Source organism: Hyperolius riggenbachi, chromosome 1 (assembly GCF_040937935.1).
Source record: "Hyperolius riggenbachi isolate aHypRig1 chromosome 1, aHypRig1.pri, whole genome shotgun sequence".
Classification (NCBI taxonomy): Eukaryota; Metazoa; Chordata; class Amphibia; order Anura; family Hyperoliidae; genus Hyperolius; species Hyperolius riggenbachi.
In genome coordinates, this window is record NC_090646.1 from 504,458,560 (window position 1) to 504,474,099 (window position 15,540).

General features: G+C 43.9%; 1 protein-coding gene across 1 annotated transcript in view; it reads right to left on the bottom strand.

Annotated features, from left to right (window-relative positions):
* LOC137532788 (adhesion G-protein coupled receptor D1-like) overlaps nucleotides 1–15,540 on the bottom strand; it is an 853,822-nt gene that overhangs the window by 392,427 nt on the left and 445,855 nt on the right. The window contains exon 14 of the mRNA XM_068253730.1: nucleotides 5,132–5,205. Coding sequence (XP_068109831.1) covers nucleotides 5,132–5,205 — 74 coding nt within the window. The remainder of the gene's footprint in view (nucleotides 1–5,131; nucleotides 5,206–15,540) is intronic.

A 15,540-nucleotide genomic window follows, 5' to 3' on the forward strand; every position in this document is an offset into this window, starting at 1 on the left:
CAAATACCAGTTGTCTAGCAGCCATTCTGGTCTATTTGGCTGCAGTAGTATTTGAATAACACCAGAAACAAGCGTGTGACTAATCTTGTCAGATCTGACAATGATGTCAGAAACACTTGATCTGCATATGTTTGTTCAGGGTCTATGGTGAAATGTATTAGAGGCAGACGATCAGCAGGATACCTAGGCAGTTGTTTGAAAGGAAATAAATATGGCAGTCCCCATATCCCTCTTGTTAGTTACAGTTATCCTTTAAATAAAATGCACCCCATCCTGCTGTTCCATGCTGAAATGGTGCTGGATACATGTGGTCCTGAATTCAAACACCAACACCAGTATACAGTGTTGCCGTGCTCTAACTTTGCATGTGCTCTGTACTAGGGGCTGCTACGCTGTTGTACAGAGGCCTGCGCTGTTGTTTTTGTGTAGGGAGAGGATTTAATGTGTGTTTATTTCCTTATATTGAAACACAGCCAAGTTTAGGCCCCTTCTGACATCATATGCAGTCGATGTCCAAGGACACAGTGCTCACTTCATCTTTATTACACATAACTAGACAACGATATCTAAATAGCTATTTGAATTCATTAGCAGACTGAACTTGTGGAGTTCATAAATGTAGCCAAACCCTTTATCAAGAACCACCAAATAAGAAATTAATGACATGTGCATCCATAACATGTTCTTCTGAAAAGGACTACATATTTATTGGTATTATGTTCACATAAGGGGGTGTATGCAATAAACTGTAGCAAGGAAAATAACGTGAGTAAAGTCTTACCACATGATGAGTAGAGCAGAATGCACTATATTATGTGCAATGCACATGAGCATAACTGCAAATCATGGGGGCCCCCAGCAAAACTTTGATGGGGTATCATAAAAACGTTTGGTGCAAGTAATCAGAGTCCAACCAATCACTTTGAAAAAGAGTATTAATTGATGCAAATAGGATTCACTTTATTATAGAAAAATACTCAAATCAAAAATATGGATGTCAAACAGCCTATAAGAACCCACCCACAAAGATGAAAACCTTGAAAACCCATCGAGTGGAGACTCCATATAGTAGAGATGTCACACATCAATATGGATACAAATAGCAGGCCAGCTCGGAAAGTTGCACCATATAGATCAAACAGCCAAAAGTTCACTGTTAGTGAGGATTCAAACTTAATAAAACTCCAGCAGCCCAATTAGCAACCAGTTGAATTGAACAGTCCCAATTGCAGACTCGTCAAATGCGTAATATGTTGCAGCAATAGAGTAAGTCCCACTCGCAGACTTGTCTCCAGCATCGGGCACGTTATAAGCAAGGAGTTAATAGACAAAGGAAAGATATTGTGCAGGGGTTAGAAGGTCAGCAGCAAAGCACAAAAAGCTTAGACAGTAATTAGTCTTGTTTGTAAGCGGCAGGGAGACAGTGCTCAAAGATCAGTTCCTGGCCTGCTTAGCAGATTCCTCCAGGTCATTGAAGATAGGTGTGAGCTCCCAATGATGGTATGCGTATAACCTCTGCAACTTTATAAATGTCCTCCAGCTTCTCTTGGATAGCCATGTATGGTTGGATATAATTCCATAAATGCACCAGTGACTGGATAGCTTATAGCGGCACAGGGTGGCGGGACACGCGGGACGCCAATGTGCCTCTGGCAATCACTTCTGCATGTCGAGTTTCACACAGCATCACATGTGTGTGACGCTGGGGTCCCCTGGCCCCACCCACCAAACTTTGATGGGGCCCCATAATATTCACACCCTTTCCCTTGCCTCCCCCTTGTGACCCTCAGAGCCTGGGGGCCCATTTTGCAAGGGTCCTAAAACCCTTGCAGAGAGAGTGAAGTAGTAATTGGGGCCCCCTTATGGCTCTGGGCCCCCCTCTGGTCATAGGGACCACGCTCCTCTATTTGCGCCCATGACAATGCATTATACAATACTCAACATAATTCTGCTTAAAGTGAAGCTGAACTCTTGCATAGGACAGAAGGCAAACATAGAGAAATGCACCCTGTATGTATTTAGAGAGTTTAGCATGTCTAATCACAAGTTGTAATTTGATCTCTCTCCTTTGTCACCTGATTGCCACGACAGATAAGCTCATTTAAAAGCACAGGATCTTAACAATATGTTTGGTTTCATAAAAAGCAGGAAGTAGAAACACTGGAGATTTACTTTAGGATGTGTATCAGCTGTAACAAATAAAGGTTATTATGTTGTTGTGTATCTTTTAGAGCAGAGAGAAAGTTCTGAGGTCCGGTCCGCTTTAACACAATCTATTGTATACTCCCCATTGTATCCTAATATACTAAGGATCTCATACAGTGGTTGGATGGTGTTAAGGGCTGTGCCAATGACGCAGGAGACCAGGGTTCGAATCTTGGCTCTGCCTGTTCAGTAAGCCAGCACCTATTCAGTAGAAGACATTAAGCAAGTCTCACTGCTACTGCCTATAGAGCGCGTCCTAGTGGCTGCGGCTCTGGCGCTTTGAGTCCGCCAGGAGAAAAGTGCAATATAAATGTTATTTGTCTTGTCATCTCAAGAACTGAAAACTCTAGCCAATATTGGGCTCTGAAGTGCTCACTTCAGAGGGTAGATTGTAGAATCAACACAATGGAAATAATAGACATCACTTAGTAAAACATGGTTCACTTGGCAACCAAATAATAAGCCAACTTATCAGAACTATTAGTGTCTTCAAATATTGAACTAATAATAGTCTACTATTTCCTTTAGGACGTGGTAACGAAAACAAGTGTGGAAAGTGAACTGTTAATTCGTTTTATAATTATATCTGCTTCGATTTCCATAGCTCTTTATGTAAATCAGAGATTAGAGTTGGTTGGAGGTTTACGAAGCAGGTGTAAAATGTAAGGTAAGGAGAAGGATAATAAAGAAGAATTGTTAGATGTCATGTCACCTGTCATCAATTTAGACAATGAAAACAATTAAAAGCGTTTGGTTAGTTGCTATGAGATACATGTTAGTGTTCTCTTTACTTAATAACACAAGGTCATGGAGGTTAGTGGCAACTGTGTAAGGATGAAAATAGCACATGCCATACTTTGAACTTAGAATATTATGCACAACAAGAGAGAGAATACTTTAATCATGCCATACTGAAAAAACAAAGTCAACAACATAAAAGAGAGAGCCTCCTATAGAGTAGAACAATCAAAGGAATTTCATGGCTTTTAAAGAACAAACAGAATTGTCTTTTTCAGTGAAATGTGGTAAAATAGGTCACTAGTAAAGCATTTTACAACACTTAATTGCTTTAGCAATTTAATAATCTGGACAAATGCTATTGAAGAGGAAGGTTGGTATAAATATAAGAGTGTGCACAAGCCTGTAATGTAGACTGTCTATCACTGCTGTAAAGGATTGGCGGGTGGTAGGGTTCAGTAATCATTCACCCGCACATTCGTTATTCATTAGATGTCAGAAACTCCATGCCTCTCTATCAGCAAGACAGCCATCGCAATTTTCCCCAAAGTCTTCTTCATAAGCTCTGTGGCCATCCCCACCTTTGTTGGCGTGGCCTGCACCAAGCTCGGCAACCACCATCAGCTGCCAAGCTGGGGTGGGTGGGCAGCAGCAAGCAGGTGGGGTGGTCACAGAGCTTTGGAATACTTAAAGGGAACCTGTACTGAGTAAAAATATTTTAAATAAACACATGAGGTAACTTCAAATGAACATTAAATAGTTACCTTGCCTTAGTTCCTCTCAGAAGCTCACCATTTTCTTCTGACAGTGATCCCTTCCAGTCCTGACAAAATTTTGTCAGAACTGAAATATATCAGTTGCTGTCAGTTATATATCAGTTGCTGTCAGTTATAGATGAGTGGACAACTGATGTGCCAAGTAATGTCCATGTTTCCCTATGGCTCAACTGGTCAATGTTACAGTTTAACAGTGCGCTGACCAGGAAGCTGTTATGGGGTAATCGCCATTTTCAAAATAGAGGACGGACAATTCCCTTGATAACAGTGGACAAACAGGACGTGGGAGAGGAGGAAGAGATTGAGGAGTAGACTACACGGGAGGTAAGTGTGACTTTTGTATGTTTATTTTGACTTTTAATTTTCAGTTCAGGTTTTCTTTAAGAAAAAAAATCGAGGTGGTTTTGCTGAGGAGGGGGGTGTAGTTTCTGATATCTAATGAATTACAGGCAAGCAGGTGATTTATTAACCCTACCAATCCTTTGCAGCAGTGATAGCGAGCCTTCCATTGCAAGCTCTGTATTTTTTATCAATAGTCCTCTTTAAGGTTGCAGTATGTAAAAAGTCATTTCAATAATTTGGCCCCAGGGCAGTTTCTAGGCAGTAGAGCTCCCAGGGCGAGGGTGTATAAATTCCACCCCCCGTAGACATGGGCACACTATTGCAATGCAGTAGCCAAAGATGCTTTCAGTATTAGGCAGCCCACAATATAGCTAGCTAGCCAGAAGCCTCCAGTATTAGCCAGAGGTATTGCCCCACCCTGTGTAGGTAGCCAGAGGAGCTCCAGTATAGATAGCCACAAGAGCCTCCAGTGTTAGGTAGCCACATGCAGGCCCCCCAGTACAGGAAGACAGAGAGCCCCTGCTTGTAGGTAGTCAGGGAGCCCACCATGTACAGTAGGTAGCCAGGGAGTTCACTCTGTAGGCAGCCATAGAGCCTCTGTTTTGGTAGTCAGAGAGCCCCCCATCTTAGTAGCCAGAGAGCCTCTGTTTTGGTAGCCAGAAAGCCCCCCATTTTTTTTAGCCAGAGAGCCCACATTTTAGGAACCAGAGTTCCCCCTGTTTAAGTAGCCAGAGTGCCAACCGTTTTGGTAGTCAGAGAGACCCCCGTTTTGGTAGTCAATGAGCCCCCCCCCCCCCCCCCTTTTTGTAGCCAAACATTCCCCCAGTTTTGCTTGCAAAAGGGACAACGTCACTTCTTTAGACCAGGAAAGATTGTGCATTTTTTTTGGGATTCAGAATTCATTACTATTGTGATTCCTCACTATTGTGGTTCTTTTTTGTGTTCTTGTAGGTGGTAGTAATAAACACGTTTTACTGGTTCACAACTTAACTTGTGCAAACATCTAAAATATCTTTAATCTGCAATATCAAAGCACTAATAACATCAACATGGAAATATCTGACACTAACCTGAAGTCTAGAAAAGCACAGTACAGATGGACATGATTACTATTGTTGATAGCTTCAATGTAGAGTCGAGGGGCCTAAAAATAAAAGAAAGTATAATGAAAAACAGTACAACAATTCACATTATTACACCATATCTCCCCAAGACCCTTCTGTAGTAGCAGTAAATAGCAATTTTACCTTTAGGAATTTATTTGTACACATTTCTAAGATTAAAAATCACCTGTGTAGCCTTGGCCTAAACTTCACCTTTATTCTCATTACCTGGCTGCATTATCTGACATGATCAATATGAACTTGAAACTGTTGTGTGAATGACTCTGGCCTCAATTCACTAAGCTTATCTTCTGTCTTTAATAACATTTCTAGAGTTGTTACCATGGTGATAAGGCATGTAGTATTCAGGAAACATTTTACCTCAGGCAAGCCTAAAGTTAAAGGGAAGGTTCAGGGAGGGGATTAAAAAAATAAAAATAAATTTCCACTTACCTGGGGCTTCCTCCAGCCCGTGGCAGGCAGGAGGTGCCCTCGCCGCCGCTCCGCAGGCTCCCGGTGGTCTCCGGTGCCCGACCCGACCTGGCCAGGCCGGCTGCCCGGTCGGGCTCTTCTGCGCTCCATTTCCTGGGACTTCTGCGTCCCACGCCGGCGCGCTGACGTCATCGGACGTCCGCCGGGCTGTACTGCGCAGGCGCAGTAGTTCTGCGCATGCGCAGTACAGCCCAGCGGATGTCCGATGACGTCAGCGCGCCGGCGTGGGACGCAGAAGTCCCAGGAAATGGAGCGCAGAAGAGCCCGACCTGGCAGCCGGCCTGGCCAGGTCGGGTCGGGCACCGGAGACCACCGGGAGCCTGCGGAGCGGCGGCGAGGGCACCTCCTGCCTGCCACGGGCTGGAGGAAGCCCCAGGTAAGTGGAAATTTATTTTTATTTTTTTAATCCCCTCCCTGAACCTTCCCTTTAACTCTTCTGTCTTTAAGTTAACTCTCCAATCCTTAAAATAACTCCAGAGTTAAAGACAGGCTGTTAATTAACTGCGTGTGAAAATAACTACAGAGGAGGTAAATGAACTACAGAGGAGGTAACTTAAGGAATGAAGAGATAAGATAACTCTCTCACTGTGTGGAGGTAATTTTCTCTTGCCTTATTTATCTCCAGCATGATCTTAGTGAATTGAGGCCAATGTATTACAGCAGTATTCCAGGATTTTTAAAAGTCCTATTTTGATGACCGTAAATCTAAGCCTATGTTCAAACTAAGAGTGGACAGGAGCTAGCCAACAGACATGCAGAATGGACCTATGCATGCTGACATTTTCACCATGTCCAGGTTTGTCTTTTACATTTCCACTACGCACAAACTCATTTTGTAAAGTTTTTGCAGAAAGCTAATGCACTATCATTTAAAGTGGAGTGGACACTGCCAGGAACCTGCAGAGTGGTACAGCACACTCATGCTACATGGATATGCTGTGCACCAATCCTCAATGTCTTTATTTATACCTCTTTTAAGAGCTGAAAGCTAAAGTCAGAGATATATGGGAAGTTTGCCAGAAATACAATAAGGCTGGGTCCACACTAGACCCGGTTGCAGGACGGACACTGCAGTCCGGATCAGGGGAAGTACCCACCGTACTGCAAACTGATGAAAGTGCATCAGTTTTGCATCAGTTTTGCATCAGTTTCCGTCCAGGTTTTTCCCTGACAGAAAACGTCTCTATCATTAGGAAGGAGTGGGAGGATTTTTTGGGCCAATCATAAAGCTCAGGCTATCCGTTTTCACATCCGTTTTTTGACTGTGGAGCTGGAGATGCGTTTTCTCATTGCTTTCACTACCCCTGCGTGTATCCGTGGTCCTGATCCGTTGCGTGAAAATGCAGCAGGTCCGGACCTTCCATTCAGGTTTTGAAAACGGATCCCCGCAAACGCAGACGGATCCGTTTTTTACTTGGGTGAGGCTGGCTGCTATTTTAAACATTAGTATCCGGGACTCCGTTTTTCATCAGGTTTGAAAAACGCAGCCACGGATACGTTTCCGGACCTAGTGTGGACGCAGCCTAACTCATGGTGAGGAATGTGGTCGATTTGATCATGTAAAAAATAGGGATTGGATTTGGTGTAGTTCGCCAGCAGTGAAATTCTATTCCGTAATGCCCAGCATGGCCTCTGACCTGAAGTCAGTTGACCAGTGGCGTTTGTGAACCTGTGTGTCCAGATGAGAAAGCGTGTTCATGACTAACTCCATACTGGTTAGCTGACTTTAGATCAGAGGTCATGCTGGGCATTTTGAGCATTAGGGGATCAAAGTTTTCCGCTGCAAATTTCCACCCTAGTAATAAAGTTACAAGTCTCTGACTGGTCTTTTCCACTTCCTTATCAAATTAGTCACATGCTTCCTGCATTCTTGTATATGTGATGAGCTCTTCTCCTAAACGAGGGTTGTGGTTGAGTGACATCTTGTGGTAGAATACAAGTATTGTCTGTGAATGTAATTCCCCAAAATCTGTGCATTATGAGGCTTTAAAAGTATATTGTGCACCCTGATCTCTTATGAAGGTTTTAAATGCACCTTTCCTAATCCTGTCTTCTTTAGTGAGCATTGCACCTCACAACTGTTCTTAGCCACAGTTAGTTCATGACTTGTGATATTATCTTTTAAACACATTTTCAAGTCCATTCTGTCAGAAGTGTCACAGAACAAAATACAATTCTACATATGTCAGATGATGGAAAAAGGGCAGCGCAGGAAGCCTGGCTGCAGCAAGGGAGAACTTTTTCTTTATATAACATTGATCTGCAATCGTTTCCCATTAAGAGAAGCCACAAGATGTCTTTCCATAGAGAGCAAATTGGCATTTGTTTAAAAGACTATATGTTTCTCTGGTTTAACTGAGCATGAAAGTTCATCTGCAAGCTACCACTGATTACGCTCTGTACATTGATTTTATGACAACGACACCAGCAAGCATTATATAACGCCTCTTGCAGGCTGTCAGTCTAAGAAAAACCTGATTTTAGTTCATTGAACCTTTTCAGATGTATAGGAGGGTCAGCCCTTCAAATCTCATATGAATACAATGGTCATGGTCATCACTACAAATCTATATTTTACACGGTCCAATTATACTTGGCTTTCATGTAGCGGATTTCAAACTTAGCTCACTTGTTGGCAGATTGAGAGGATCTCTAAGGTTCTTTATTTAGAAACATTTGAAAACTATAATAAAATATTCTTCTTCTATGCCAAACAAAAAAAATCAATCACATTTCTAAAAATCCTTGCTGTTTTCATTTTGTAGACTATTACATTATAGTTCTTTATAAAAAAAAAATTGATGCTTAAAACAAAATGTAAAGTGATTTATTTAAAGATTGTTTTATTTATTAAGGTTATAACATAAAAAAATATATTGTAAAGAAGGTCATTGTGTTAACTTTAAGATAGTAAACAGAAAAATATTGTGTCACAAAAGATAGCTGGTTTGACTGCAAGCTACCGTATTCCCCCAAAAATAAGACAGTGTTCTTATATTAATTTTTGCTACAAAAGATGTGCTAGGGCTTATTTTCAGGGGATGTCTTATATTTTAATCAAGAAGTGTCTCTCGGCAGAACATTTCCTGTTCCTTTGTACTGTGCTGTTCCTGGATTTGAAGGTATGCTACTGTACTGATCAGGCACCTGCCCTGTCATTCCTGCACACAGCTGATAACCTTGCAGTGTACTGGGATGAAAGGACCGGTGCTCAATCGGCACTGCACCGCTGTGTCCCCGCTAGAGATGTGGCGAACTGTTTGCCCGGCGAACATCTCTGGAGCTCTTACTACTTCCGGGTTGCACTGACCCGGAGTAGTACGCCTGCGCTGCCCGGCTGAGCGCGTCCTAGATCGCGCTCCTGTTGCCGGGCACTCTCTGCGCATGAGCGTGACGTCATTCATGACGTCACGCACACGCGCAGAAAGTGCCTGTCAACAGGAGCACGATCTAGGACGCACTCCGCCGGGCAGCGCAGGCGTACTACTCCGGGTCAGTGCGACCCGGAAGTAGTAAGAGCCCCAGGGATTTGGAGATGTTCGCCGGCGAACGGTTCGGGAACCGTTCGCCACATCTCTAGTCCCCGCTTGCTTGCCACCTCTTCCTCTTCTTTAACTTTAACTAGGGCTTATTTTTGGGGTAGGGCTTATATTTCAAGTATGTTTAAAATTCCAGCTTGGGATTATTTTCAGGGTAGATCTTACTTTCAGGGAAAGAGGGTACGTTCGAATAAGTACAAGAAAGGCCTTGTTTTACAGCAGTAAAGATATGGTAGCTCCATAGACGGTAATAGTGCCATGTAATCTGGCACCAGATCTAGGTAAATTGTTCTTAAAGAGGAACTCCAGTGAAAATAATGTAATAAAAAAGTGCTTAATTTTTACAAAAATTATGTATAAATGATTTAGGCAGTGTTTGCCCATTGTAAAAATCATTTAAATCCCTGATTTACATTCTGACATTTATTATTATTATTATTATTATTATTATTTATTGTATTTATAAAGCGCCAACATATTACGCAGCGCTGGACAATAAATATATACAATGATACAAGGATGACATACATAGGGTTATACACATAGAACAAAGTTATACATACAAATTGTACAAAATACATGATCATGCAATATGGGCTGGTTAGGTAGGCCCAGTAATACAAGTACAGGCTGTCATAGGACAGGAGCACATGATCCTGTAGATTACACTAGGGAGTGGAGGACCCTGCCAGAGGCTTACAATCTAAAGGGAGGGGTGGAAACACTAGGGGGGGCTGTTAAATATTCCTTAGAGAGTTACTGTGTGGTAGAAGGTGGGTAGGCCATCATAAAGAGGTGGGTTTTGAGGGCTTGCTTGAATGTGTTGAAAGAGGGAGCAAGTCTGATGGGTGGTGGAAGGGCATTCCAGAGGGTGGGGGCAGCTCTTGAGAAATCCTGCAGGCGGGCATGGGAGTGTGAAATGCGTGGGGTGGTGAGGCGAAGGTCGTTGGAGGAACGGAGGGGGCGACCTGGTGTATACTTGTGAACAAGCTCCGAGATGTAGGTAGGGCATGTTTTGTGCACAGATTTATACGCCAGGCATAGAATCTTGAAACTTATCCTGAGACGGATAGGGAGCCAGTGCAGGGATTCACAAAGGGGAGATGTGGATGCAGAGCGGTGCGAAGAATGGATGAGTCTTGCAGCCGCGTTCATCACTGATTGAAGGGGGGCAGTGCGTTTCAGGGGGAGGCCAGAAAGGAGTGAGTTACAGTAATCAAGGCGGGAGATGATGAGGGCATGGATGAGCAGTTTGGTCGTGTCCGGGGTTAAGAATGGGCGGATCTTGGAGATATTACGGAGGTGGAAATTGCAGGCTCTTGTGATGTTTTGGATGTGTGGGATGAAGGAGAGGTCAGAGTCCAAGGTGACACCCAGGCAGCGGGCCTGGGAGGTAGGGAGAATGGTTGTGTTGTCGATTGTGAGGTGGAAACCTGGGATGGGTGCAGCAGCATGGGGTGGAAAGATCAGGAGCTCAGTTTTGTCTAGGTTAAGCTTTAGGAACCTAGCTGACATCCAGGAGGAAATTGCTGAGAGACACGAGGAGACCTTGTTTATAGTGGTGGCTGAGAGATCGGGGGTATGGAGGTAAATCTGAGTGTCATCTGCATAAAGGTGGTAATTGAAGCCCAGGGAGGAGATGAGCTTGCCAATTGAGGAAGTGTATATGGAGAAAAGAAGGGGGCCTAGAACAGAGCCCTGGGGGACCCCAACTGAAAGGGGGGCAGGAGCTGAGGAGGAGCCATTGAAGGAAGTGGTGAAGGAGCGATTGGATAGGTAGGAGGAGGACTGTAGTGATTGGAGGAGGAGGGAGTGGTCAACAGTGTCAAATGCTGCAGAGAGGTCAAGGAGGAGCAGGATGGAATAACTGCCTTTGGCCTTGGCAAGGGTAAGGTCGTTGACCACCTTGGCGAGGGCTGTTTCAGTTGAGTGCGCAGGTCGGAATCCAGACTGTAGGGGGTCAAGTAGGGTATTGGTGTTGATGTATTGGGTAATGCGCTGGTGGACTAGGCGTTCGAGAAGTTTAGAAGCATAGGGAAGGAGGGAGATTGGGCGGTAGTTTGAGGGTAGGGATGGGTCGAGTGAGGGTTTTTTCAGCAGGGGAAGCACAGTGGCCTGTTTGAATGCTTTGGGGAAGATGCCTGCGGAAAGGGAGAGATTGAACAAGGAGGTGAGGACTGGGGCCAGGTCAGGGAAGTGGGGACGAAGAGTATTCGCGGGTACCGGATCACAGGGAGAGGATGTGGGGGGGGAAGCCACTAGCAGCAGGCTGACTTCATCAATGGTGGCAGGAGCAAAAGAGGCGAGGGGTGGATGAGACAAGGGAGCCGCTGGGAGGGAAGGCAAGGGGACAACCTGAGACGCATTGGTAAGGGAGGGATGGAGGAGGGAAATTTCATTGCGTATTGTTGCAATTTTAGTGGTGAAGTGGTTGGCAAGGTCATTGGCTGAGAGGGAGGAGCTGGGAGGGGGAGGAGTGGGGTTGAGGAGGGAATTGAAGGTAGCAAAAAGCTGTCGAGGGTTGGAAGCTTGGGTTACAATCAGTGCTGCAAAGTACATTTATCACATAATGACATTTTTACTGCTGGCAGGTGATGTACACACTGCTTGCTTTTTTGGCAGTTGGAAACAGCTGTAAACAGCTATTTCCCACAATGCAACAAGGTTCACAGACCGGAAACTGCCAGGAATACCATGGTCCTCAGAGTTTCTTGTGGGAAGGGTTTCAGCACAATATCAGCCATACAGAGCCCCCTGATGATCCGTTTGTGAAAAGGAATAGATTTCTCATGTAAAAGGGAGTATCGGCTACTGATTGGGATGAAGTTCAATTCTTGGTCACAGTTTCTCTTTAAGCTAGGTACCCACCTGAAGACTGCAGAGAATGGATCGGGGAATTTGCAGCGACCCACGATCTGACGAGCGCTTGTTCCCTGATCCATCTTATGCAGTGGGTACAAAAAATGGCACATGATGGATGCGATGGGATCGCATACTTTTGGAATGATCGTTCATGATCGGATCCGCCGTGACTGTCATTTAAAAACAAGCGATCGCCATGACATCAAGCAACATTGTTTAACAAGGCTTTGTTAAACGATGTCACAAAATTGCTGTAAAAATTGTGCCGTGGGTACAGGCCTTTGTGTTCAACACTTTTTCCCTCCAGTGGCCGCGTAACGTCACTACCACTCTGTTCTGTCGGCACTCCACCCCTGCATAGCAAAAAATGCTTCTGTACAGGCTCTGCCCTGCAATGTTGCCAAGGGGATCAGGTCCCAAATCCTACAGGTGTATGAGGCTTTAGGGGGATCACTGTGCTCTCTGCAGTAACAGAGACACCCCACTATCAGCAGGATGGTAAGGGAGGGATGAAATGGGGGGAGGATGCTTTGATGGGCTCTCTGCACTGGCAAAAATATACTCTGAGATTTGATATAAGAGGCTAATTTTTTGGGGTCAAGAAAATCTTGATTCATATTTGGAGATATAATTTGTTTTTAATTACCAATATTTTTAAAATGCTTATTATTTATAGTTAAATCCAATAAATTTACAAAACAAGCATGCTACAAAAATCCCATATAGATAGATATTCAGAATAGCTATCTTTAGCACCCAAATGTGCTTCTTTAATAGGTGAGATATAGAACTCGTGCTCCTTCCATGAAAACAGCACTGCACTATTGACAACATGGTATTCTGTGGCACTGTAAGTACATTTGTGCCATCTAAGTGCTGTTGTTTCTGCTCTTGTGAAGGAGTAGTCCACTTCTTGTTGCAATTACACCAGTCTACAGCTAAATTAAAGTGAGCTCAGGGCGTTGTTGGGAGAGAATAGAATAAAACCTCACAAAAGTTCTACCCCTTTTCCATGCTAGAAAAAAAAATTAGCGTCCATAGGCAAAAATAAATTAATATGGGAACAAAAAGAAGCAGGTAGGTCAGCTAGATAGAGGTCTGGTTAAGGCTGTTGCCTTTGATGTAGGGTTTGAGCCCTTGACCAGGGTTTGAATCCCAGCTCAAGCCAGTATGTAAACCAGTAAGGAGTCTTTGGGCGAGGCACCTTAATAATCCTGACCACCCGTGGCTGCGGCCTTGAAGAGCTTTAAGTTCGACATGAGAATAGCGTGATTTAAATGTTACGTGTCTTGTCACTCTGGTGTATTAGCAATAACTACGAGGATTTGGTCTTCCTTTTTATTAGCTATACACACCACAGCAGGTTAACAGTGATAAGTGCTAACATTTGATGCGGACTTTTGGCTATTCAATAGCTGGTATTTGTTGTGGTGTTTTGGCTATTGTTTAGTTGAAACATTACACCTTATGCCCATACTATTGAAATGTTTTAACATCTGATGGCATCTGATTGCTGCTGCAATTTTTTTTTTTATTTAAATATTTTTATAAAATAAAATAACCTATTTTTTACATATTTTCTTCTTCCCCCCTGAGATCCAATCAACGTGATCACCTTTCATAGGCATGCCTATGAGAGGGATCACTTTGTGTGCCTCTCCTGAGGACAGCTCAGTGACAGAGCTGTCCCCTGTACAGTGCTGCACTATATCACAACGCTATATAAAAGAAAATTGCCGCTTCTTGCCCCCCTAACAAACTGCCAGCTCTGGCAGGTTGTTAGCTGCTGTCTCCCCGGTCCACCTGCAGTGGACAGGCGCTCGCGCAATCGCTCATTCCCTTCTAATCTTGCGCATCGCGAGATGATGCACCAGTGCGTCCTGGAGGAACGAGGAAGCCACTCTGCGGCCTTCATCCTACGTTAGAGTGGCTAAAATATAGTATATGAGGACTTGGACACATCCTTCTTCTAGCTGTGACCTTGCTTTATCAGATTACTATCTGTTTAGTCCAAAGCATGTGGAAGAAGCAGTGCATCTATAGCTGAGAGGTATAATGGTTTTATTTTACGAGCCTGACAAGTGTGAAACGCAAAACAAACAAAAAAATCTGTAGACAAATTGTTGCAGAGTGTGACACTTAGAGCATCTTGTAAGTAAATAGAAGATAAAGCTGATTTCCTAAAAGCCTTGCCCTAGGGTACAGAGAAGCCAACACATTGCACAGACAACAGAGAGAGCCCTTGTGAAATATTAGACAAGCACCATCCTCTCCTCATATTCTCTTGCTCTGGGCTGCAGCTGAATTAAGAGGAGATGCGAAGAGCTGATAAAAATGGAAGAAAATTATTTGACTCAGAGGTCACACTGGGTTGTGTTTGTGTACTAAATTAACTGGCTGCCGCGAGGTATCATTTTGGGAAAATACCACACAAACTCGAGAGGGTTATTGCCTTTATCCTGAAAGATGGCTGAAGCCTTTTTAAAAAGACAACAAGAGAATTTCAGCACTTCTTATAAATAATGCATTTTAATAACTGTGTCGACCTCTTCAAGTTTAAGTCAAATATGACTTCATTACTCAACAATTGTATTTGTTTAGTCACTAGGCTGCAGCGACAAAATAAAGCAAACTTAGAAAATCTATAGAGCAGCCACAAGGTAGAAAATAGTGTAAACAAATGTGAGATATGCCTGTGTGTAACGTGACTGGCAGGCAATATCTGCACAACAGAATCACTGACTTATTGCACGTGTGCAAATACGGACCAACCCCTTTTCCTATGGGAAAAGAAGGGCTTAAAGGTTGGCTGCAGGAGCAATGAGCGTAGTACAAAATGGCCATATTAGACCAGATTAAGTCTAAAGATACTAGCTATTTGAAGAGGAACTTTAACCAAGGATTGAATGTCATCCCAATCAGTAGCTGATACATATTTTCTTTACCTTTTCTCAAATAGATCATCAGGGATGTCTGTATGGTTGATATTGTGGTGAAACCCCTCTCAAAGTCTGATGTCACAACCATGGCTCCTCCTACTTCCACAGAAGACTGACAGATCAGCATGGCGTTTGCAACTCACCCACCCAGGTGGCAGTGCCACACATGCCCCAGCTGCAGTTTGTGATCACCCTACATATGGAAGAAAGAAGCAGACAAAGGCAAAGCAGACTGATCGGAGGGCTGCAGGGGCGTTAAAAGTAGAGAGAACTCCCAAACTGTGGAGTTAGGCGAGTTATGAGCGCCCCGCTGATGATCTGCTAGTCTACTTTCACATTACACACACTCCCCCCGTGACTACCTCTCCCATTAGTGCACTTCCCAGTTGTGGTCGATCACAAACTGCAGCTGGGGCCGACGTGGCGCTGCCACTGTTCAGGCCCCAGCCTCATCTTGGACACCATACTGATGTCCCTCTTGTTATGCCCTATCCGGTACCCTGTCGCCACCACTCAAACTACACATCATCCTTGAAACGAAGAA